The 26,880-nt window shown below is 41.4% G+C and overlaps 1 protein-coding gene across 1 annotated transcript; it reads left to right on the forward strand.

The window, feature by feature from the left end:
- The first annotated feature begins 180 nt into the window (after window positions 1-180).
- BAALC (BAALC binder of MAP3K1 and KLF4) lies at window positions 181-26,317 on the forward strand. The gene is made up of 3 exons (XM_033063098.1): window positions 181-387; window positions 17,221-17,390; window positions 22,235-26,317. Exons 1-3 carry the CDS (start codon window positions 225-227, stop codon window positions 22,337-22,339), a joined length of 438 nt encoding a protein of 145 aa, XP_032918989.1. The 5' UTR covers window positions 181-224; the 3' UTR covers window positions 22,340-26,317.
- The last annotated feature ends 563 nt before the right edge of the window (window positions 26,318-26,880 follow it).

Below are 26,880 nucleotides of genomic sequence, written 5' to 3' on the forward strand. Positions count from 1 at the left end.
GAAGGGGAGGGGACAGCCGGGAGCCGGGATGGGGGGGCAGCAGAGATAATAAAGCCGGGGAGAAGGGGCAGAAGGGCGAGCGGAGCCGGGGAGAGCCGGGCGAGCGGGGCCGGGGTGAGGGCGTGAGCGGGGCCGGGGTGAGGGCGTGAGCGGGGCCGGGGGGGCGGCCGAGCCCGGCGGGGCCATGGAGCCCGGGCGGCAGCAGCCGTGAGCGGGGCGGCACCATGGGCTGCGGGGGCAGCCGGGCCGACGCCATCGAGCCCCGCTACTACGAGAGCTGGACGCGGGAGACCGAGTCCACCTGGCTGACCAACACGGACTCCGAGAGCCCGCCGCAGGAGGGCAGCGCCGAGGGCCCCGGCCGGGAGCAGGGCGGCCCGCGCCCCGGTGAGTGCGGGAGAGGCGGGCGGGCACCGGGGAGGGGAGCGGAGCGGCTGCGGCACGGCGTGTGTGCCTCTATATACAGTGTGTGTGCACCTGCGCACGGTGTGTGTGCACCTACACACGGGGTGTGTGCACCTACACACGGGGTGTGTGCCTCTACACACGGGGTGTGTGCACTGCACACTGACTGTGTGTGTAGATGCCCACGGTGTATGTGCCCGTACACACGGTGTATGTGCATCTACGCACGCTGTATATACCGCTACACACGTTGTAGGAGCACTTACACACGCTGTGTGTGCCCCTACACACACTGTATGTGCACCTACACACGCACGGTGTATGTGTCCGGAGGATGTGCGCCCATCCACCCCTTTTCCTCCTGTCAGGAGAACGTATTCCGCCCCTCCGGCCCCTCTAAGAAATGCAGGTGCCCAAGGCTGCGCTGAAGCCGTGGCTGCTCGGAGCGCTGGGAGCGCCTGCCCTGCCCGGCCAGCACCGCCGGGAGCGGCCCCGGGAGCGGCCCCGGGACCGGGCAGAGTCGGGAGCAGAGCCGGGAGCGGGCAGAGTCGGGACCGGGCAGCGCTAGTAGCGGTCCCGGGACAGGGCAGCGCCAGGAGCGGCTCCGGGACAGGGCAGAGTCGGGAGCGGCCCCGCCGCGCTCCGGGCTCGGGGCTCCCAGAGCTGGCTCGGGCTCCAGAGATCAATCAGCTCACGGAGGTGCTTGGCTACGAGCGGGAGCATATAGACTCTGTCAACTGTGGAACAGTGTTACCAGGAGGGAAGAGAACTCGGTCCTTGAGGCTCTTGCTGTTGAATACGTCTTATCCTTTTGCAAGACGAGTAACTTAGGAAATAAATTGAAATTAGGGAAGAGGCAGCTTTCTTCCCCACTACCTCTGATGCCTTCTGATATATAGAAGGTTGACCAGAGAGGATGGGCTGCACAAGAGCAGACCTGCAAGTTTGAATTTCCCAGTTCTTGTCAGTATGCTACATCCCTAGTTGTGTACCTGAGATAGTACAGAAGTTGCAGATATGGGAAAGGAATTGAGGGGCTCTGATCTGATGTGCAGTTTAAAATGATACAAGAATTAATGTGTATTGCAGCAGTATCTAGAAATCTCAGCTCAGGTCCAGAGATTCATTGTGATAGATATAGTATAAATGGCTGCTGCCCAGAATAGATTATAATTTCCATATAAAGCAGTAAATGCCTATAGGCAGGTTCAGATGAAAATATGTGGCTTTAAAGACTTTTGTAGAAAGTAAAAAAGCACCTGAAAGGAAGTCCAGGGTGAGGATTCACAAAGGTGGGCGTCACAGGCCAGCTGGAATAAGGACCACAACTCCCTGCTGACCAAAACATGACAGGCAGGGAGAAGTCACAAAGGGTCTGTGTTGTACTCCTAAAGGCTTGAGAAAGACTCTGTGGCAGCCACATGGGAAATCATGAGAAATTGAAGGTGAATGTGCCTATGAAATATTATATTAAAGAAGATTAGATAAGGAATTTAAAGAAATTCAGGATGATGCTGATAAGTAAGTTCAAATGACAGGTAACAGTGTTGTCTCCAGCAGTGAAAGCTAAACAGAGCATTATTACCTTTTTACCCAGACTTAGCATTATCTTAGCCATGTTTACTTTGAGCTGGTTCCTAAAGTTCATAAACAGAAGCTAGACAGTCCAAGATCTGACTCCAAATAGGAGGTAATAAAGAGCTACATCAGTAAATATTCTTCCTAGAAACATGTGATAATTTACGTTGTTTAGAGATGAGAATACCAGAAATAAGGAGAACACCACCTGAGACCAATAGAGACTGATGAGGGCATGAAAAGTCTTACAAGAAATCAGAAGGAAAGCAGTGAGGAAAGGACAGAGTAGGAGGAAAAATGATGAATAGGACTTCGCTTAGGGCAAGATTCACTCTTCAACAGAGCTGTGGTGGCAGCAGTTTTAGGAACCTGAGGAACACACACTGCTCCCAGTTAGTGCCTCAAAAGTCATAAAGTACTTCATGGAGAGCTGTTGTAGGGTAAGGTTTGGGGCAGGGAAGGAGTAGGGATGAGCAGAGGTACTCCAGGGACTAGAAACAGCTCTGTGAGTGAATTTATGGATGAAAGGGAGAGGAAGGAGCAACTGGAGGGGCAAATGAGGTCAAGTATGGGTTTAAGACATGAAGAGGAAAACATGCTTTTATTGTGAGAACTGAGAACTACCTAAGAGTGAGGGACAAAAAGGAAGAGCAAAGTAGGGGACAAGAGCAGGATGGGAGAGATGGGGAAGTGGGAGATGACATTGCCACAGGTCAAGGTAGGAAGGCATTGTAACTGGGACACAGAAAGGGAGGAGGCAGCCAGGGAAGGGGGCACCAGCCAAACAAGGATGGGAAAAGAGGATGAAGTTTTTTGTCATTTTTCATTTGGAGTAAGTTGCTGAAAACCTGTGAAGAGCGAGACATAGAGATAGGATGAAAGAAATATTTTGGGAAAAGACAAAACAGTAAGAGCTGGTCGTGATCGTCAACATGTCTCAGTCGTAGAAAAAAAACAACAGAACTGGACATCAAAATGTAAAGAGGAGTAAATCACTCATGGATGAAAGAATACCATATATACAGAATCAGAGAGTGTATCAATGAGGAAAGGGTTAATAGCTGCCATATATTAATCCTAGTAATTTCACACCACCCCAAATTTCATCATATGCTTTTCTTTCTTCAGCCAGTACATCTAGCTTTCTGTGCCTGCTCTCATTGGAACTGTACATATTTCTGTAGCCAAATACTTGTAGCTTTATCAAATATTTTTGAAAGCTTAAATATTATTAAATTAAAAGGCAAATATTGAGGTTTTAAAATTTTCTCATTTGCTTTTCTGTTTTTCCAATTTCTATTGATCCCTTCTTAGACTATTTGTTAATTTCCCTACTTGATTTTTTTCATCCATTTTTATAAAGTGTATTGTAATTTCCCTGGCTTTTACATATAGGACAGTACTAGTTGCTATAACATACCTAAAATAAGAGAGATCTTAGGCTCATGAGAAGTGACTTAGGTTATGGGAAGTCACCAACAGACACAAATATAGGTGGTTGCAACTTATACAGTAATGTATATTATGTAACTTAATAGTGTTGCAGTACACTGCTGAGGCTTTGGCAGTGAGGAACAGGGCAAACAGACGTGGATGAAGAGGGATAGAAAAGTAACAAATAACATGAAGTACTGCAGGTGCTGGAATTGAAAGGGGTTTTCTGGAAGATAAGTGCACGTACTGTTCATAGGGTGAGTGGCTTCTGTGGGGGAGAAAAAGGGAAAGAATCACAGTGAGCCCTCACAATAAAGCAATTTCTTGGAACATCTATTGCTATGTGAGCAAAGAACTTTTCACAGGACTGAGCTACTGCACAGCTGGGGGAAATAATAGACTACATTTCTGCTTAGTAACTGTTCCTTGATCCTTGCAGCTCCTTGCACAAATTGCTTTCTCTTTAGAGGGTCTGATTCAGCTAAGTGGAAGTGTTAGCAAAGTAATGACTTTCAGAGGAAGTAATAATCTGTGGGTACAGATGAGTCCCCAGGGCAGGCACCACGGGTTACACGCAAACCATGGGGAAAAGGTTGAATTCACAAAAAGCACACAAAACTGTCAAGTATTTTGGAATATATTTGCACAACCTGTTATGTTATATTGGGATAACTTGCTGATATGTATATGTATATGCATATGCATATGTATATGTATATTCTAGAAATTTAAGATGTACTATTTAGTAGCAGAAACCAGGACTCTAAAAGTACTCTATAAACACATTCAATATCAACACTAACAAAAATTATTTTTGTTTGTTTTAAAGGCGGTTTAAAGCCATCTTATTTCTACTTTCTATTTTCACAAGTCAGTTGCTGCATTCAATTATTTTTTCTTTATTATACCTGAAAGTGCCTCAGAGTGGATATGACACATTGCCTTGTGGTCAGAGAGACTTTATAATCAATTTACCCCATGGGCTGAAAGTGCCTTAGGACAGGATCTCTCCTTACTGCTTTCCCACAGCAACCAGCACAGTAAGACCCCAGTCTTTAATAGGGATTGTTACTGAAATGCAAATAGAAGTAATTAATTTTAAAATGATGTTTCAACCAAATTAAAAATAATTCTTTTGTATCAGAATGGAAAAGCTGAATATTGATTGGACTGACTTGTTCAGTTCCTCAACTAGTAAAATATTTGTTGACTTTTATCACTGTGTGACCCACAGTATCAGCTAAAAAAAATGTGCTTTTTATTCTTTGAACTTTACACTTTTTCCTTAGTGAAGTCATTTTTTCCCCTGAAGCATATTAAAGAAAACATTATCCATATTTGACACAGACTCATGTGATGTACTCAGAAGGAAAACTCGCTCATGGCATCAGCAAACATAACTGCAGTAAGTGGTCTGCCAGGAGTAAACCTGCAATTTAGGATCAGTGAAGACATTTGGAAAATGGCTATGAAATGGGAGGGCAATCAAGTCCTTTGTAAAATAAATAGAGAAAATCAGAGGAATACAGGAGAAATTTTATCACTGTCTGGCAGCCTGGCTGGCTAACAGTTTATCTTGCATAATTGCCCTAATATGCTTGTGCATGAGTGATGCTTGTTCTGCTCTCTGGGGATGAACGCCTGGCTCATGCTGCTGCTCCACTGTTTCCTGGTCGCTCACAGCTCCGGGACGTTCTATGGACCAGGCTCACGGTGTGCAGCTAGGCTTTGGTGAAGACTCAGCACGCAGGATGCAGTTTCAGAGGTAGCCTTGCACAGGGCAGTTCTGGGCAGCCACAACTGGCATGGTTTGCGGCAGAGCACGGCAGCAGCCCCAGGCAGGCCGGGATGTGCGAGCAGCCAGAGCCGGGATGTGCGAGCAGCCAGGGCCGGGATGTGCGAGCAGCCAGGGCCCGGGATGTGCGAGCAGCCAGGGCCCGGGATGTGTGAGCAGCCAGGGCCGGGATGTGCGAGCAGCCAGATCTGAGATGTGCGAGCAGCCAGGGCCCGGGATGTGTGAGCAGCCAGGGCCCGGGATGTGCGAGCAGCCAGAGCTGGGATGTGCGAGCAGCCAGGGCCCGGGATGTGTGAGCAACCAGAGCCGGGATGTGCGAGCAGCCAGATCTGAGATGTGCGAGCAGCCAGGGCCGGGATGTGCGAGCAGCCAGGGCCGGGATGTGCGAGCAGCCAGGGCCGGGATGTGCGAGCATCAGTTGCCGTGACAACCGGGACTGGTGCTGGACCGCGCTGCCGTCACCGCGCCCTCCCGCTCCAGGTTATGCCAAGTCAGGAACTCCACGGAAATAAATATGCAAGCATCAGGTTGTGAATTAAGAACCCGGTAGAGCAGTGTGTTTTTTGTGATTTGGACTGCAGAAAAATATTTAATGAACCATCTGGTTTAGGTCAAGAGGTGAAGAGGGATCAGTGCATTACGTGGGTATATCAGGATCTCTTTGTGCTCTTGTGCCCGTATGTTCTTTTATTAATCGGCTGTTTCAAAATCTGTATGTTTGATAAACAGCTGTTACAGTCATTCTGCTGTGATATTTTCAGGAGATAGCCTTATTACAGTTCAGAATCACAGTAAAAGTGAATAAATGCAGCTCTTCCTGGACTGTACACATATTGCAGTAATTCTCTTTCCATCTCAGCCCAGACCTTGGGTGTAATAATGTATTGTGTTTGCATGGCAGTGTTTTGTAGCGGGAGCAGGGTACAGAGTTGGTTTCTTGAGAAGCTGCTAGAAGCTTTCCCCACATCCCATGGGGCCAGGCAATTCCAAGATGGACCCACCACTGGCCAAGGCTTATCTCATCAGCAATACTGATGGCACTTTTGGGATAACTTATTTAAGAAGTATGAGGGGGAAGAACCTGCAGAAAAGCAGCTGGAGAGAGAAGTGACTGTATGTCAGAGCAGTACCTTTGCCATTTCCCATTCAATAGGTTGTGGGTTGACCTGGGCCGGATGTCAGGCACCCACCAAAGCATTCACTCACTCCTCTCCACAGCTGGACAGAGGAAAGAAAATTTAATGAAGAGCTCATGGGTTGAGATAAGGACTGGGAGAGAAATCATACATTAAATACTGTCACTGGAAAAACAGTCTCAGTGATATCAAGAGAATTTACTGCAGTAAAAAAATCAGAGCAGGATAATGAGTAGTAAAATAAGCCTTTAAAAACACTTTCTCCCCACCCCTCCCTCCTTCCCATTCCTTACCTCCTCCCGCTCAAGGAGGCAAGGAACGGGGGCTATGGTCAGTTCATCACCCACGGCTTCTCCAGCTGCTCAGGGAGAGGAGTCCTTCTCCTGCTGGACCATGGGGTCCCTCTCACAGGAGACAGTTCTCCATGAACTTCTCCAATGTGAGTCCATCTCATAAGAAACAGCTCTCTGTGAACTGCTGCAATGTGAGTCCTTCCCACAGGCATACAATCCTCCCCAAACTGCTGCAGTGTGGGTTGCTCTTCCACGGGGTGCAGTCCTCCAAGGACAGGCTGCTCCAGCCTGGCACCATGGCCCTGTCTCCACGGGCCTCCCACAGGGTCACAGCCTGCTCCAGGCATCCACAGCTCCAGCGTGGGTCTCCTCCAAAGGTGCAGGTGGATCTCAGCATCCCTGGGGTCCTCCATGGGCTGCAGGGACTCGGCTGCCTCACCATGGTCTGCACAGGAATCTCAACTTCGGTGCCTGGGGCACCTCCTTTCCCTTCTTCTCCTCTGACCTTGGTCTGCAGAGTTGTTCTCTCACATATTCCCACTCTGCTTTTCTCTGACAAGAAAATTACCACTATGCTATAACCTTTGTTTGTAGTTTCTTCTTAAATCTGTTATCACAGAGATGTTCACACCATTTCTAATTGGCCCAGCCTTGGTCAGCAGCAAGTCCATCTTCAGAGCCATCAGGGGTTGGCTCTGCCAGATGTGGTGAAGCTTCCAGCAGCTTCTCACAGAAGCCACCTCTGTGTCCCCCTGCTACCAAAAACCAGGCCATGAAAACCCAGTACATCACAGACTTGGGGTTTGCTCAGCACAGAAGCTGATCAAGGATTACAGTATTGGCCTAAATCAGTATTTATTGCACCACAAGAGAACATTGAAATCAGACTCAGATAATAAATACAACTTTTTGTAATGACCATATTTTTCAGCTCAACCTAGCTGGTAGCTCTTCTATTCCATACATTTTCACCTTTGTTGTCATTTGATAGTGCAATACTGGTTTAATTTCACATTTCAGTTAAAAAATGGCACTGATACTTATTTGGCTCATCAGATCATGCTAGCAATCTATCCTACCACCTCTGGAAGTATTTTTAAATTAATAGTTTTTTTAATATTCACTGCCATTAAAAAATGCATCCATAGATAGCAGAACTTAAGTGTCAAAGATAATTGAGAGATGAGAAATTTTCTTCTATTATGACCCTTCAGTCTGCTGTTCTGTGAGATGTATCAAACCCAATTGCTGGAAAAAGTTCAATCTTGTTTGAGAGTAGGAGGTTCAGACACTGCATGAAGCCTCCTGGCTGGTCCTCATGTCTCAGGCACCCCTGAGGAAGGGAGGGCAGGAGCTGCCAGGGTTCTACAAATGCTTCCTCCTTCCCCAGCAGCCTCTTCATTGCACTGTCTGCCTCTGGGATTTTCTCAGAACACTGCAAAAGTTGTAACACCAGCCAACCCAAACTGTGATAATCTTTCCACAAAACCTCTCAGGCTTTGATCAGTGTCCAGTTAGTGGCCAACAGTCTTGGCAAACCCTTCTTACAGTGTAAAGCAGACCTGCTAGGATTGATCATCCACAGTTTACCCCAGTATAATAAATTACCAACTGATAAAGTAAATTTACTAAAAATTTCGTATATCTGAATTACATGAAAGCTTTCCCAGCTGTCACAGTACCAGAAAGCAGAAAATCTGTTGAGCATCAATAGAGCTGATTTACAGGAGAGATGAATTGGAACCATCTTTCCAAATTATTTCCCTGTGGGGAAAAAAATCTCTTTTTTGCAGCATTGAAATCTTTAAAGGCAAAAATATCCTTAGTTAATGAGAGCCAAAGGTCTGTCATTAACTAAAGGAAGAGGTTTTACGCTGTCTCCGCAGCAGGTGGTGGGGAGGAGGGATGGTGAGAGAGGGAGAGTGTCTGAAAGAGTTTGAGCAGGAAACCTGAGTGGTGGTTTTGTCAGTGGCAGATCCTGCCTACAAGATGCTAAGAAGGAAATTGCTTTGCAAAATTATTCTTCTTGTGGAAATAGCACTCTTTCCCCCATCCCAGCCTTTATATCCTGATTCAGGACATTTCAAAAATTTTTTTTTTCTTTTCCTTGGGAATGTATTTACACTTTCCAGACAGTTCCAAATCTGCATTTTCCAGTTTAGGAATGTAAAATTCACAGCAAACAGTTAAAAATTGAATGGGTTTTAAGTGAAGATTCCTGCCAATCTCAAAGCAGAAGTTTACCTTGTTGTTCATCAATTACAATTTCCAAAATTTCCACATTAAGCACATATTGCAGTAATTCATCATGGAAGTTACTGAAATCTGTTCTTTTTTAAACTGTAGTCAGTTCTAGAAATATATCTCTTCCTGGAAACAGAAATGATATTGCTAGTTCCAACTTATTTTCCCCCTCAGATGTTCCTGCAGTTTAAAACAGATTGCAGTTAAAAGAAATCCGGGATTGAAAGTTGGGTTTTATCCTTATTCGAATCTGTAACAGTTAGGACTCAGAAATTGAATGATCAAACCAGCAGTTTATTGTAAGGCTTTCTCTCTGACCTGCACCAAGCAGCCTCTGTTCTGGAGTACAGGACCAGATCTCTCTGGCTGTGTGGTGAGTACACACATTTTTCAGCACTTGTCTCACATGAAACAAGTGGCTTGGTCCTTTGCTCTGCACAAAGAAATAATGCAATAAAGCAATTTTATCTTCTGATGAATACATTAGAAAATAAAGTACCAGTCTGCTTCCCTAGACTGTCACAATGCCTTTTCTGTTCTGTTTAGGAAAAATACAGGTTAAAAGTAAGTCAAAGAGGTAGAGGAAGGACTGGTGTTTTGCCAATTCACATGGGCAACTGGAGGCTGTGAGGCAGGACTTTACCTCTTCATCTTTTCCTAAATTCACTGAGCCCCTCTGCATTGCTGTTTGCTTAACTGAGCCTAACATTTTAAGCAGCTGATTAAAACGAAGCAATGTTGAGCCTCGTTCCTCCTGGGAGATGGGAGATTTAAGCTTGAAGAGAAAAATAAGCAGCTCTTTCTTTACTGACTGAAATATTTTGATTGCAGGTTTTTTTACCAGTTTCCTACCAGTGTATATCGTTGTGTTTCTGTCTCTGTACATTTTGTCTGCATATTGTCCTCATGCTGCAATTTTCTTTTTTGTAAACTGCTGGCATTTCCCAAGTGGGCCATCAGAATTGTTTGAAGTACTTGCAGTACTAAAAGCATGAATATCTGACATTTGCACAATGCTGATGCCTGAGTGCTTTCTGAGTGTTTACACTGTGTGTGGAAAAGATGGAAAAAATGCAATGGATTTATCTAGAAGATGGTTGATGGGCTGATGGCATGAAGTTTTAAGGTAGTTACTGCTTTCATTCTGAGGTGAACACTAAATGTGAGTGATGACTTTGCCACATGCACGCAGATACCTTAAAGCCAAAGCACTTTATGATCATAGTCACACCATGAACCAGTTAAGTCAGCAGTATCTTTCTGTGTATTCATGGTCTGTAAGGCTGGGAATGCCACCTGGCCATACAGCCCACTGGACTTTCCTGAGTTAATTCCCACAAGGAGCATACTTTGGGACATTGAGACTGAATTTACAGCTTTCCAGTGGCTGATATTTTGCCTAAGCCTTTGTAAATTATTCCAGTAGTTAATCACTACTTTTTAAAATAAATGTGCAGTGTACTCTTGGAACATTTATCTTCAAGCCCAGCTGTTTAACCTTGGTAAACAGAACTGAAGAACTGTTTCAGCTCATGTTTCATGTACCTTTAAATGCTTTTCATGAGGATTTATATTTAGTCTGACTAAATATTTTTGGTGCTCCTCAGTGTGATTAATTGAAATGATGCATTTTTCTCATCCTAAAATTCCATGTGTGATTAGCTAAGTAATATCAATGATAGTAATGTTTTCCATGTCTATGTTAGAAATTAGTCTAGATCATAATAGGAGATGTTTTATTACCACATCCCAAAGGAGAAGGAAAGCCCAGGTAAAGGAGGGGGAAGGAGCCTGTGAACACTGTGGGAAGCATGACTGAGAGGGCCAGCAGCCTGCTGTTTGTTTTCCATCTCACACAGTGCTGTCCTGTAAGAAGAAATTCTTCCTTGGCATTTTAAGGATGGGTTTGGACAGGAACTGAGCCAAAAGCTAGCGCTTTTGGAAAACAGACTGATTTGCCATAATTTGGACCTATGATAAAATGTATTGTGCTTGGAGTGTACAATTTTTAACATGTATTTTTCATGGGCTTTACTGAAGCATAGCCAGTATATTTGCACATGGAAAAGCAAATACCCCCACTCTCTATCCTTCTGAAATCCAGTACTATGAAAAGCACTTCAAAACTCTGCTATTTCTGTGTTAGTTTTTCAGTTTGGAGGCAGGAGTGATCTGATTCTGGCACATCATATGGCACTGTTTAGTTGCTTAATCCACTCTGTGTCATTATTTTCCCAGGCAAAAGACGTACTCAGCTGTCAAGGTCTTCTGAAATTTTGCTGGTGCTTATTCCAAAATACAATGAAAATTTGTTTTTTCTATCTTGTTCCAGTTACCAAAATGTGTACCTTCATGCATTAAACTCTGTTGTCTTTCTGACATTAAGTCCTTGCCTAGCACCATGATTACAATTCTCTCAAGTTTACCTTTTGTATCTTCCCTTGATGATCAGGCCAATTCCCTTTAATTCATCTTCTGGAGTCTATTTGCCATATAGAACCCTTTGTCTGGAGCTTTGAAATGATCACACATTCATTAAAGAATGTTGCAGCATGCTTTTCCTATTCAAAATAAATATAAATTTTATATTCACCTTTATTTCCCAGACATGGCTGCAACACTGTTAAATTTGTTTACCAGACAGTTATATTGTGATTCTGTATGACAATTTGAAATTGAAATATACCGATATGCAAAGGTTTAGCATCTGCATGTGCTTGTGAAATACATGCAAGTGATATGAAGGTTTGCAGCTTGAGAGTTTGTTTGTGCTTTAGGATGAGCTCACTTCAAACAAGCATCCTCCTGGAAGTATGGAGGAAGGCACAGAGCTCCTGGCTGCCTCCCCTCGCCAGCAGTGTGCCTGGGCATGGCTCAGCCCTGCCTGCCTGGAGACAGCTTTGGAGAGACCTCCAAAATGTGTGGAAAGTGCAAATGTGTTTGCTGTATTTTGCTTCGCTGTCTAAAATTCATATTACATTAGAGTTCAGAGAAATCATCCTGGATTCTCTGAATGTCTGGGAAACTAATTTATTGCATTATTCTATTTACTGATACAAACATTGCTTCTGATAATATTTTCCTGCTGCAGCAGGTCATCCCCCTGTAAATCTGGATCCTTCATCCTAGCTCACAAACCCACTCTCTGCTATGCCTGAAAGTTTCTGAATTGTTTCTTGTTAGGTAAAAGAGCTATTGCATATTTCCTGAGCATCTGGCTCATCCCTGAGGCTACTGCTTTGGAGGAAATGACTTAAACCTGACTTTTGTCACAGCCTCCGCTCCATTTTTAATTGGATCCTTGCTATGACTTGTTTTTGCAGCAGAAGTGGGCACGAGCCCTCAGGCCTGCAGATGTGTGGCTTTTCCAAAAATAGATAGTTTCAAACCAGGAAAATTGGTAGAGAAAACAGATGCTTCTGTGCTTTCTGTACTTATTATCGCTCTGTAGCATTAAAGGCAAGAAATTCAGTGACGATTGCAAACACATATTTCCTGTGGAAGCACCTGTATGTGGTGATAACATTTTTCATTTTTCTTCACTGTGAGCTTTCTCAGAGTCCATCTTCACAGTGCAGCATCTTTTTAGGCAGGCATTTTCTAAACCAGCATCTTATGCGTTATGCATGAGATAACAGCCCTGATAAATAAAAAAGGATGTTGCTGAACTAGAAAATTGAACCCTACTGGTTTGCTCATAGTCACTTTCAAAGGTATAAATCTAGCTAATCAACAGCTACCTGCTTTAAACAAATGCATGCTTGTTATTCCATGACAGAACATGTGACAGCACAGGCTCTCATGGTTACTGGGACACATCTAGAGTGTATTTGGGTCAGAATTCATGTCTGTATTGATCACTACCTGTAACTGCAAAATAAAGTGAGAGAATTTTGTAGCAAACATACATGGAATAATTTTATCCACAAATAGTTGATTCTTTTGGCTAAGATTAACTTTGTCTCCTTACTATGAGGCTTCATATCCTGCCCAAACTTCTTGACAGCATTAGCTACTGCAGCATAACTGATTTTCTCAGTCACAGACATTTTCAGGTCATCTTGAACCTTACTCAGATTTACTCTTTTGATGAAGTCTGTGCAGGACATCCAGGCAGCCCTACCTATGTGTTATCTGTGGTTTGAGAAGTTTCCTGTGGTCTTGATGTTTAAGGACTACAAAATTGTTCCCCTTAAATCTCTTTTCTGTCTCTCTGTGCCAGATGTCAATCCATGACATACTTTGCTTTTTAGACCAATTTTACTTTCACAAACTTAATTAATTATGTGATTTCCCCCCTTTTCACATCATCTTTATAAAAAGGTGATGCAAAAATCTTCATACAAAAATCTGGTTTGAAAGTGTTAAGAGTATGCAAACATTTCTTCTCCTCTGGATGAGATACTGTCATTAAGAATAATTTGAATTCTTAGATGTAATCAGTCTGTATGAAGAACTAGAGCAGCATACATGCAACGTTTGCTCTTGGTTTTGTTATTATTAGTGTTGTTTTTATAATAAAAGAAACCAGAAAAAAATGGGTCTAATGTCTTAAATTTTCATTCTGTGTTTTACATTTTCACTGACTTCTCTGTGATGAGCATGCTATTTACTAAAATGATTCCTTTCAAAGCTTTCTTTGACAGCTCCCTCCCCATGTAAATGTGCAGGGGAGAGGCTTAGAGCTACATGATTCAAGCATTTTGAATGAACATACACTTGCAAGACTGTGAGCAATTTTTCAGATTGCAATTTTAAATATCTATCTCCTAAACTACGAAATTGGATGATGCTGACAATTTGTGAAAGCTCATTCAAAATTTAAGAATTATCATGCTTATTTTGGTTTATTGGAGAGCACACCAACCTAAGCTGCTTTCAGTTCTGATTCCTGTGCTACCTCCCAAGTTGTGCCAGTCTGACTGCTTCCATCATTAGGGGAAGAATAAAGTTAGGATTGATTTCAGTTTAAAATAACCCTTTTTTTCCCCAATGCTGCTGAAAAAAACTCCAGCCTAAAGGATTTCTATTGGCCTGGTAAGAACGGCAAGACTCAGTGTGCCTGTGCAAGCAGAGAGGAAGGTGGTGGTAAACATTGCCATGGGAGGACAAACTCTTTCAGGCACACCTTGTGCTGGAAAGGCAGACTTTGGTTTGTGAGCAGTGGGGCTGCTGCGGGGGGTTCTCCCTGTGGCCACTGACCGAGAACTCGTGTGTGTTCCTCACAAATAAACCTGATTACAAGCAGTGAAATACCTGCCACTTGCCATCCCTCCCTCCAAATCCCAAGCAGCCATTCCTGAGGGAACGTTCACCATCACATTTGTGGGCATTTAATAATCACCCAGAAGCCCAGGTTTTGGGAATGGAGCCTTGAGAATATTGCAGCCTTGCCAGTTCATTTGAAAGTAAAATATGTGTATTTGACAGAGCATTGCGATGAGATCTGCTGTTCCCCCTGCCCTAAAGAGGCCCACAGACTTTTGGCAGGTGCGCCATGAAAGAGAAAATGAGAATGAAAACAGCATTACTGAACCTGTTCATTTAAATGCCTGCAGTGATTTAACAACACTGATGTAAACTGAAGCTCTACCATGAAAGACCAAGGAGATTACTTACCAACCCCTGCTGTGAGGATGGCATAAATATCTCAACAGTTTGCTTGTTTTAAACCCCACTGAGGCAAGACCCTCTGTATTGCCACCCTGCAGGCTTGTAAATTCCAGATAAGTACATAAGTGAGTTAACTCTTTGTTTTTGTGTACTGTGGCAAATCCTAAATAGCAATGCAAAAATATTTGCTGTTTTGAAACCAGCCATGTGATCCTAATCCTTTTTTAACATCATCTCTGTTTTGCAGTCATCATTTTGTGTTATGTATCTAGTCTATAAAATTGGTGCTGCTTTATGGATTGCCAACAGATCTCGTGCTCTTAACACCACTGCTTATGTACTCTCACTGTAATTTCTTCTTGGTGTTCATACATAGAGAGCAAGTCACTGAAGCCATTAAACTGTTGTCCACTATCTAAATCATCTATTTGCTAATGAAAACAAATTCTAAAATAGTTTCTTAACTTCAGAATAGCAAACATATTACAGGATAAAATAAAAAATCTTTTTGCCTAGTATTGGTGACCACTAGGTCACTCATCTGAGAATATAGTAGTGATAGTGGAAGTGCAAGTATTGATAACTGGTTTATATTTGACAAGTATTGCAAAAAGAGTCACACTCCTGCAATGCAGGATGCAGCAAGTATGCTCAGGCTGCAAACTAAGAGACAAAAAATGAATCAGATGTACCATTTTCAGGATTGAGATTTTCCATCAGCCTCTGGAAATGGAGTCATGTATAAAACATTTTTCTATGCAAGACTAAAAGATGCAACATAATCTGATAAATGAACAATTGCACTTAATAACAAAATGGCTTTTTAGCAGACAGCTGTTTCACCAGACAATTTAGTCAGAGGCCAGATGGCCAAAGAGACACATGGTGGAAAGTAATTTCATAGGATGACTCCACAGAAGGAAAAACTCATAATTTGGATGTTTGAAATGTCAAAGACTCAATTAATGGAATTAGTATGTAATTCCTAGTGCAGTTTGCCTGTTGGAAGCTGTGCTCGAGCTTGTTGTCAGAGCTCCACTGCAAGGTGAAGCAGTGGATTCCTGGCTGAGCTCTGACTCACTGGCTCATTGCCTCTCTGTCTCCCTCCTGACAACTGTTTTTGTCTGCAATATCTGGCTGTGCCACTTACTGCTCTGCACCAAGTAATTTTTGGCCTCTGGTCCTGTGGAGTGACAGGAAGAGGCAAGACCTAAAGCATAGGTAGGAGGGGAATTTTGGGACATGCAGGAGAGGTGATGTTTACTGCTGCCTTACTGAAGTTGCATCTAAATTTAGACATGAGAACAACATCAGTTTTTATATCTGGCAGAAAAGGCAGTTTCCAAAGACAAGTATTTTAAAAAAAATTATAATATAATATTTTCAAGTTTCAGCTCAATTTTTTTCTATCAAACACTAGATGACAGCATTATTAGTTACCACCACTACAAGTTAAAGTGTTTTTGGAACACTCTGCCTCCATCTTCTGACTGCTCAGGGAAATGCAGTGACTAGTTTGTATTCAGACTTCTTAACTCACAAAATTCATAGAATGGCTGGAGTCAGAAGAGATCTTAAGGACCTTTTATCTTCACAGAATTTTATATATTTTCAAGACCAAGGCTTTGAATAGTTGGGTGAAACTTTATTGAATTCAGGCATTGCTTTTGCTAGCTAGTACCGACAAATGTTGATTTCTGCTGGAAAATAATCTTTTCTTACAGATTTTTTAAAAAAAATCAGGACTTTGCTTCCTTTTTAATATCTTTAACACAGCGCTTGAATTCCTACCTAATTAATGCAGAAGGTTTTGATGACACAATGTCACTTCATGTAGCATTGGTTTGTCATTGGTTTTCCACATACTTTTTTCTCATTTAGTGTCTGTGACTCCTTAATTTTTCTAGGTTTTATACCTGCATTACCAGTTAGTAAATTTGCCTTCTTTGTTTCTCTCCTAACATAAACAAGCTTTGACAAAAACTAAATTGAGAGCAACAGTCATGCATCCCACTTACTTCTTGTATTTGATTTTCAGACCCAGTGTTGCAACCAGATGTTGAGTGCTCTGCACTCACCATAAATGACAACTGATTTTTGTTAATGCAGTAAGACAGGAAAATTCCTTTATGCTGTCCAATATCATATTGTACGATGCATGTGTATCCACACATCTAGAGCAGAAAGCAAATTACTCATTTGATTGCTGATAGACAAAACAACATGAAATAAATTTTTTCTAAATTTCTCAACTTCAAATGAAAAAATACTCAAGGCAAGGCCATGCATAGAGCAACCTTTCAACCCATATTGGTCTCATCTGTGATGCCCACAGCTAACCCCTTCATTTCCCAGAACTGGAATAGATTTAAGGGGGCCTTCTCTGGGTTTTAAGTTCAACTCTCAGTCATGCAAGGAGATGTGTGTGTAGAGAAGTCAGTGGAGACCTGCAGGTGACAAAAATCTGAATTGCTGTATTCACTGACTGTTCTTCCAAGTTTTCTGAGCCGATGTTTCACAGAGCAGTGGAGCACAGGGAAAAGGCCAAATGATGTCAAATGTGAGGATGAAGATGCCACAGGGAGGTAGGCTGCTCTCACTGTGGTGCTGCACCACACCTAGCGTCACTGACACAATCACAAAATGTGGCAAAATAGAGGGATGCCACAGCCAGCTGCAAATTGCTCCTCAGTATTAATTGCCCAATTCCATGTGTTCCTAGGTCTTCTGGAGGATGGGAAATTGACTCACACAGGTGTATCTACAGCATCAGCCACAGCTGGAATGCTGAATGCTGAGAAGAGGAACAACTGTGGCTCTCAGTGTGCAAACCCCATAGCCCATGGCATGGGAACTACAACACAGAGACAGAATGGCTTCAGGACCACAGAGGTATGAGTGGAATTATGTTTCCTAATGCCCAGCAACCAGCTTCAACTCAGTTACTCTTGTGAAAGCCTTTCTATTTGTAGTGAAACTGTATTTAATGTCTTGAGATATGAGAAAATGGTAGGAGGCTGCACTACAGCCATGGCATGACTGAGCTGAGCTCCTCTGGCAATGCTTCATGCCTGAATGGCCACAGAATGGATGTTCTACTTGTCAGTTAGAGTAACACACACACTTGCTACAGAGAAAAAGCCCCTACACTCATTTATTTCCAACTCAGTCCATCTGTGGTATGTACTGTTAAATTATTTAGGTTAATTATCTGAAAAGGAACATGTTTTCTCTTAATTGTCATTCTGCTTAACATATGTACACTGCATAAACCCTGGCTCATTCAAAGCTGGTCACAAAGCTTGAAAAAAAATCAACGGCTGTCATTTCAATAACTTCAGTAGGCTTTGGATCAGATCCTCCCCCCTTTTCCCCCTCACTTATGTGTTTTGTACATTGTATATATTGTAAGAACAAGGCCTAGGGGCTATACCAAAGACCTCTCCTCCTGCCACAGCTGCCTACCCACCTACCTGCCTCCTACAGGTTTCCACCTGCTGCCCTGTTTGCATAGCAGCTGCTGAGCTGCTGCAGACTAAAGAAAGCCAAAATCTATGGCTGGTTTACTGCTTCCTTGCTTTCTCATATGAGAAGGTGTTAGGTAAAAATTTGGGGAAGGGAAAGTTCCTTGTTATCTACAGATGCAGCAAATGAAGTCCTTTACGTGGTCCTTGGCATTACTCGGGGAATCTCAATTTCTACTTTGAGAAGTGCTTGCCATGTTCTTGTTGCTGCTTGTCCTACTCTTTCAGGGGAGTCTCCTCTAACTCCAATATCATCTAATTTGACATCTGGATTGAGTGAGACTGTAAAAGTTTGGCAAACACAGAATGTGTAGTCATGGCTGAATATTTATATCTCAGTGGGAATCTGTCAAAGGTACACTGCACTCCCTTCAGGGTGAGCATGAATTGAGCCTTGCGGAGTTCCCAGAGTGGAATCATAAATAGCATCTTTTGCATCTAGTTTTGCCCTCCATGAATAGGATGCTCCCTGAATTTGCATTACCAGTTCCACAAAATTTGGCACAGTAGTAGTTAAAGGCGTAGTATTTGTATTCACCTCCTGGAGACAACGGTGAGGGGCCACAGTCCCCTTGGCTTTTTCACCATTCTCCAAGGGATACAGCTGGTTTTCTTATCTGTACAATGCTGGCTGGATTTGCAGACCTCTTAAGTATAATTTTTACCTTTTCTTCCAGTTTTTGCCTTATCTCCTTTTCTTTCTGTAACTGTGCAGCTGCTCAGTTCCAAAGATAGTAGCAATTCAGTTGTTTTCCTGCCCTCTATTTCCTCTCTCTGATTTTTTTCCACTCTTCTATGTTTTTTCCTACCTAATTTCTCCAACAATTATCTTTCCCCATGCTCTGCTGGAGTGAGTAGAATTTTAAAATGGTCTTTCTCAGTTATATGCTTGTTTTTGGGTTTCAAGTCTTTCTTTTATTTCCCTCTCAAAAGCCAGTGATGACTTTAATAATCCATTTTCTGATTTCAAAGCAGCATATTCTATATATGATCTATTTGAGGGAAGAAGGATTCTTTGATTGCCTTTTGCATGTAAGATTAGTGAGCCTCTAATACTGCACAAATAATTGCTTTTTCTTTCCAGAATTTTTGGGCTGTTCCTTGCCTGCCTGGGAAGGAGCACATTCACACTTCTGTAACTGTCTATCCATGACAATTCTGCTGACTTCACCAATTCTGTCATGTAAAAAATTAGGAAAGGGAGACCCTACCCCCACTCTTCTTTCTGTGTTGTCTGCAGATGTAGCGGCGCAATCCCTGAAGCCAAACTAGCATGCATTGCACTGGGCAAATTCAGTGAGACTCCACATTCATAAAAGTGCAATTTCTTGCCTGTTGGACAGAGTAAGGTCCACAAACTGAATTCATAAGCAATAGTATTACTGTGGAATAAAGCTTACCTGACAGGTATCCCCGTGGGGGAAGAGAGAGTACAGCCTGTTACCATCCCAGGACACAAAGGTAGAGTCTCCTCTGACTCTGGGGACAAAAATGTTCAGTTGACATAATTTCACACTTAAATGGAGTTTGAGTGCCTATATACATGTAAAGATTGTACAGGTTTTACTTTGTTAGCATACATACATTCCATCCTTTGTTCCTTGCCTCTCTCAGACATGAAACAAGCTCCCCTGGTGTCCCTGTTCCTTAGGCATGCACAGTTTGTTTCTGCTGAATTACTGCCAATGGGGGCCTCCTTCTCACTGAGCTTTGTCTTTTGACATTTTTCCACCAAAAGTGCCTGACAGACCTGCTATACCCACCCATAAGAAGTTGTCCCATCTTGGGAGTCACATCCTTACACCAAGGGGTCTGAGCAAATTAAAAAGGGAATTTGGATTGAACTTCACCTTGCATTTGCTAACACACAACACATCAGTCTATTTATTTTATACTTCCATTGTATTATCATCTTTTGTGTTGCTATAGTACAAAGATATTCCCAGGTGACATAAAAGATACTGCTGTATCTTCTAATGAGAAACTGCACCTCAAGATGGATAGGGACACATTCCACAGTAGCAAGACATCTAGAGCCATGGGATTTCTGTAAATGAAAAGCCCAAATGCTTGTCATAGCCACTAGCCCACAGAGAAATTTTAATTGGTGAGGTTGGATATGGTCGAACAGAACTACACAATTATTACTTCAATTTGAAAAGGACTTGGTCACAACTGATAATTACAGTGTGTACCTGTCCTACTGTTTGAGAAAATTGTCTAATTTTATTATTGTATGGAAAATTACTCCTGTATTGCAGTTAGTAGGAAGTATGGGCAAATTCCCACAACATATTAATGATGTGAGTGTTGACTGTAATGGTACTGCTCATTGAAGTGTGGGTTCCTGCCCTGAGGTCCCATGACATTGAAGAGATCTTCCTGCATTTTCTAGATACATTCAGTAACATTTGTCTGTGCTGTTGCAGCTTAGTGGGAAGAAAATTTCTGATGATAACTAAAGTATTTACATCATTCTCCATCATCTACATGACAGATGTATTTACATACATCTGATGCAGGTGCCTAAGAAAGGAAGTTGTCTGCATGTCTTATAGTCAAAAAAGAAATAGATATGCCTAGAGAGAAAGTGTACTATCTAATTTAGGCTCCTCCTCTGGTCTGCTGTTCTTCATCTCTTTTTTTCCACTGTTTAGGAAACTGTAAAATGAGCATATAATGCAAACCTATTAACTTTAAGTTTAGATGTCTAGAGTTGAAAAGGTGACTATGCCCTGCAGCTCAAAATGTACCCATTTTATTTACCCGAACATTCACATTGACTACAGTTTTTCTTTTATCTCGACATGCTGTAGAATACAGTGCAATGCAGCACATGGTGCTCTTGGAACACTTGGGTTGTGCCATTGGCCTGTGGGCTAGCAGGGGATAAATCATGTCACCTCTCTGTTTCTCACTTTCTCTCTGCCTTATCCCTTGATACAGGGTACAACTTGTGCTGTTGAAAGGGAAAAGGTTTGACACTGGCTGTATCTAGGAAACTTTATTATCTTCTCATGACAGTAGTGTCAAAACAGTTTAGAAGTAAAAGATAATGATGATGATGATGAAGACAGTAATAAAGAAATTATTACTAATTATAGTAATATTACTAATATATACTAATAAATAAACTAATTATAGTAATATTAGTAATTATTACTAATACTAATTACAGAGTGCTAATACCAGTGAAGGTATCAGGTTGGTCAGGCACCTCACTGAAAAAGGAGGTATCCAGATTATGTCCCTGACTGACAGTAATCTGGTTTGATTTTCATTATAGTCTTTGCATGAACAGTAGCACTGGGGGAACAGGTAGCAAAGGAGCTGGTGTATTCAGGCTGCAGAAATGTGAAATAATACACAGCAGCGAATTAAGTCCAGGTGTTACTCTGTGATGTATATGAACCTTCCGCTTATGTCAGTGTCTGAACTTTATCAGACATTATTTTACCTGGCACTCTTACCATGTAAATAATGCCTAATTTACCTGGTATTCATTACACTGACAAATAGTCTCATGGAACACTGGCAATGCAATAATCAAACCCACCTAACTCAGCTGTGTGTCTCTATCAGCCCAGCTCTGGGTACACTTTGTTAGACCTATCCAGTTTCCTGTGCTTTATAGTGCGTTGCTTATGGCAACAAGCAGACAGTCTGGGAGATGGAAAAGTATAAATTTAAATTAGGGACACACTTGCATGCCTCAGACAGACTGACTTTTTTGACTATTAAAAAAAATGATGAAGCTCTGAAAGGAATGTATTGTGCCTGAGTCTTGTATGCAGGCAGAAGCATTACTTTAACACTGTATTTTCACATCAGAAACACAAAATCAAGTACAGAAAATTCTATCTCAGCCTATTGATGCACTATTCACAGTGACATCAAAAGGAACCTCTAATTTTCACTTGTGGGCTGAAACCAGATTTATTTGCCATGCTTTTATAGTACACACATGCAATGATGATAATTATAGGCAAGAAGGCTGATCCAAAGCCTACTGACATCCACTGCCTTTGTAGCAGGTATAAAAACTTGTGCCCATGCTGAATGAGCAAGCTGCTCTGCATCACAGTGCTGTGTGAAGGATGATGGAGACATTCTGTTTATTAAGTAGAACTGTTTTGTAAATTAGGGGTTAGTCATCACTGCCTCTTCCTGTTGTCATCATGGAACTCACTGTACTGTTTAAAACTCTCACAGAGTAAATGGGACACACAGAAAATGCCCGCACAAGAAGTCACCATCAATGTTACAAAAGGCATCAGACAAAGTGACAGAAGAAAAACAAAGAATTGTGCCAATTAATGAAGAACACTGCAGGTGAAGATGGACTTAACAAAGCTTCACTGCACTTTAAATGTCAGTCACTGAAGACACGAAGGTCTCTAGCTGTTCCAGGTTGAATTCAGCAGGCAGCTGCTACTGAGTGCCTCCAGAAGCAGGTCTTGTGGAAACCAGCTGCAAGCACTGCAGGATCTTCAGAATCATTTTTCTAAAGCAGTGACACTACACAGACATACACAGAAATTCATGACATTTGTTTTTCACTGCCTTCTATGTTATGCCTTGTGTCTGTCCTGTTCCCTATTGCTATTAAGATGAAGCTGGATGATAAGGGGTACAGTTCATCACAATTAAAACCAGGAAATGAACAAATGAATCTGCATTTTTAGTCATAAAGGGATTTTGAATGTGGACATTCAAACCCACAGAGTTAATTTAAAGCACTCACGTTCTTTAAAACACAAACCCAGACATCTCAAGAGAGTGAGACTGAAGTCTAGTCTTCCACTAAATCTCTTTTCAACTATATGTATAGGTTATATATAGTTAAGTTATACATTAATGTTTTAATATATTAAACTCTTAATACTTAGATTTAATTTATTGTTCATGTTGACGCAATTTTGGCCTCAAAAGTAGTAACTTTCTTATTGAACAGCCTTGCTTGAAGGTCCTAGTCTTAACTGGTAAGTACAGTTGTGGCTAATTGGTTGTTTTATAAATACCCTTAGATTATGTTGAAGCCCAGTCTGACTTAGAAAAAAGCTACCATTAACATCACATGAAAATAACCACAATTTTTAAAGCCATATTCTAATGTCAGTTAAAAAAATTATCTTCCTTTGATACGATATAATTAATTCACTGTGATGAATTTATTTAATACATTGTGAGCATCCTGTACCACATTACTCCATGATTATAATAAATATATATCTAAAAGGAATATAAATATTTAGTATAGTAAAGTCTAGGAATTAATTCAACATATTACTTCTTAATATGGAAGTAATATTTTATATTCTCTGTGAGTTTGCATGTTTATGAAGATAAAAGAGGTAAATTTATTTGCCTCCCCTATCAGACATATATATAGGGATGTATATTAATATCCTCAAAGGGCCATTTAAAAGAACTACTCAAAACAGGAAAACAAGTATAAATAGGACTGTGAACTGAACCCTGCTTTATTCTGTGTTAGGATAATTTTAATAGCTTGCTGTTTAGGTGTGTGAGTTACTTGTTGTACAAGAAGTCTATGCAATAGGAATTGTTTATTAATTACTCCAACAGAAAGGCAAACTGGAATCCAGATTTAGAGCCAGAACTTTGCATACCATAGCATATTCTAAAAGGATTTACTGTCAGAGACAGAGCAGTATAAACTTGTATGATACAAGAAAGCTACAGAAAGTGAATGATGATCCTGATGTGTTTAAGGCTAAACAGGATTTTGAAGGAAGGAGTAAGGGAAGGTTTGTTGTGTAAGAAGCTGTTCCAGAGGCTGTGGCCTTGGGTGGAAACCACATCAGAGTGAGCAGATGCAAGAACAAAGACTACTGGCAGTGAGATTATTTATTAGCTAAGAAATTATTTAGTGATGATGTGCTGACCAGATGTGTCAGATGGCTTGGGTCCCACCACAGAAGGAAGCCTATGAGCTCATGGCACATTAAGCAGCCCTGGCTCATGCCAGCAGCCATCAGGGAAGCAGCTCCTGAGTTTTGTGTTCTGAATATGAGATGTGACTGGATGGTTTGCAGGAGATGACCTTGGTACACAATTATCTGGGCAACAGCACTGACCTTGCTCGTGCTGACCACATCCCCCATCAGGGTGGCAGCTGCAGAGTGGTGGATGCTGCCTGCCCTGGACTGCTCATGACAATGTTCCTGAGCTACTCCAAGATCCCTGAAACCTGCTTATATCCTGAAATTTAACTTTATGACATTCAAAGATTGGATCCAACTTCTGTGGTAAAAGCCATGTTTAGTAACAAGCAATTTTACACACCTAATATAAATCTAATACATTACTGTTCTAATTCATTAGGCAGTAACTGGAAATGTCCCAGGTGGTTTCTTAGTGTTTGATGTGCAAACTTCCAATGACCTTAATAAAACTAAGAGCATCTTGTGGAGATGTGGATCTTGCGCTCTACACAGATATTGGGATATATTCATGTTTATTTTCCTTCTACTAGAGATAACCACCAGCAGAAACAATCAATTTGTTTATAAAATAATATACCACTCTGTATAATTAGGGCGACAGAATCTAGTCTATACCACTTTAGACAATTTAAAGTCCTCATAACAGATTCCCTTGCTGGTTTTAGTGGAAGAAGCAAGCCCAAAGAATCATCTGGACATTTTCACTCCAGACGGCCTTCTTAGAAATAAGGAGTTTATTTACAGGGTCTGTCCTTAGAGCATCGTCTTTTAAATATAAATGGCTCAAAGGCATAAAATAATTATGTTAAAAGACATGGAGTTTCAGATAAAGGATCTGTGGGCATCTCTGTCTTACGTGCCAGGATTTTTGAAATGTAATTTTCCCCAAAAAGACATTATTGCCACATAATTTGTTTGCTGTTCCTTGGCTGCACATGAAGATTTCTACAGGTACACTGAAATAACACACCTTCTGTTAGAATGATTTGCCAACAGATGGTGAGTTCTTATGATTTATCTAAGTTCAGGTTTTAAACAGAAAGAAACTTTGTCACGTTTCCAAAATTCCAACCCAATATATCCATGGGGTTTTCCTATATGTCTTGATATATCTTCTTCTGCTATGTGAGAAATGGAAACAATCAAAAGAAAGAGGATATTGTCTAAAGGAGAGAGAGGATTTACAGTTACTAATTCATCATGAGGAAAATTAATCTTCTCAAAGACTCAGTACAGCTTTACCTTGCACTATTCCTTCATCTTCTCCCTTATGATTCCTTAATGTATTTCATCATTTCAGCATCACTGTAGGACATTGACTGGAAGACACACAATTTTACTGTGTGACTGAAATGATTTTGTACTGACATAAATAGGAAACTATTGCGTAAGCAATATATGAGTACAGCATTAAACATGCATTCTTGTTAGTTAAATGACTGAGATTTCATAAAACCAGGACACAGGTATTTTTTATCTTCCTAGTATGTTCATATACATAGATATTTATTTGTGCATGTCTCTGCATGTGTATATTGTAATGTCTTTAGCATGTACTTCTGCAGTTCAGGCACACTTTTTTGAGAACATTTAATTTCTGTTTGTAATTCTGATATCCAAGTGTAAAATATTTTAATGTTTGAACTGAAATCTGTTTTACATGCCTTATGAAAAGAATGAGCTATACAATTTGTGCACAGAAATTGTATTTGAATAAGCAGGCTTAGTTTTATTTACAAATACATCTAAATTCAAACTAGACTAACGGGAACATTTTTGTACTCTCTGCAAATTACTGAAGATTGACCTTAAATTCTAAAATTAAAATAAAGAAAAATTTTAAAGTGTCTGTCTATTACTCTATGTATTTCACACTTCTGTGTTTGTGGCCTAAAGCTGAGATCAAAAAGTGCAAAGGTATAATGAATGGTTCCCACATCTGCTATTCATGGAATCAGAATATTTCTGTACTTGATGTCCTCAGGTTGTGGCTCATGGATTGTTTGGTCATATGAAAGAAGGTAAAAAACACATATTTCCATAAGAAATCGGTGCATTTGCCAAAGAGGGATTATGAGGTCAAAATACAGTTGTACCTCTGTAATTGTAAATGGGAGAGCTTGTGGTTGCTGTCATGCTAAAATGGAAGACACTGGGAATCTGAGACACTTTCTCTAATAAGATGCCATGAGGCAACTATGAGGCAGCTAGAATACATAGGTAAAAATAAAAGCTCTTATTCCTGCCTGAACTGGAAAGCACAGGATGGAAATGTAGCTGTAGTGTTGTTTGACCTCTGCCAATAGAAATAAACTCATAACTTTTACAGATGACACTTCTTATTTTTTCCAAAATTGCATGAAATTTTCATTATGTTTTTCCTTACTACCAGAAAGGCTCTTGCTGAAATATCATCCCCATCCTAATTGTCTGTGCCCTGGGTGTTGCCTGACAAGTAGCTTGCTCTCTTTGATTCCTGGCCAGGATGCTGACACACAACTGGTTTGTTTCCTGTGGAAAAGGAAGAATAGTATCAAACGAATGGCTTTAAGATGTGCCAAAAAAGAAAAAGGATTTAGGGACACAAGGAAGCCATAGTCCAGCAGTCAGGCATTTAACAGCCCATGGGAACCCTACAAACAGGATGCTTCAAAATCTGGGATCAGACAGTACCTTGCAAATGGAGCCTTTGTTGGTGCAAGAAGTGGCTGGGGGGATGTGTTTGTCTTGTTGCAAGTGAAGCCCCCAAAGCTTAAATTTAATGGACTCTGTTCCCTCATGCCTCTGGGGAATATGTGCTGAAATGGCATTTCTAAAATTAATGCTTAGTAAGTGCTACATGAACTACAGTAATGTGAACACAGTGTGTCTACAATACTCTTCATTTCA

This window comes from Catharus ustulatus, chromosome 1 (genome assembly GCF_009819885.2).
Source record: "Catharus ustulatus isolate bCatUst1 chromosome 1, bCatUst1.pri.v2, whole genome shotgun sequence".
Taxonomy (NCBI): Eukaryota; Metazoa; Chordata; class Aves; order Passeriformes; family Turdidae; genus Catharus; species Catharus ustulatus.

Excerpts from the sequence above, each read along its gene's own strand:
- BAALC (XM_033063098.1), top strand. The coding sequence starts at position 225 with ATGGGCTGCGGGGGCAGCCGGGCCGACGCCATCGAGCCCCGCTACTAC. Across the intron at positions 388-17,220 it reads GCAGGGCGGCCCGCGCCCCG|GTCTTCTGGAGGATGGGAAA; the intron begins GTGAGTGCGGGA and ends ATGTGTTCCTAG. Across the intron at positions 17,391-22,234 it reads ATGGCTTCAGGACCACAGAG|AGTAAATGGGACACACAGAA; the intron begins GTATGAGTGGAA and ends AAACTCTCACAG.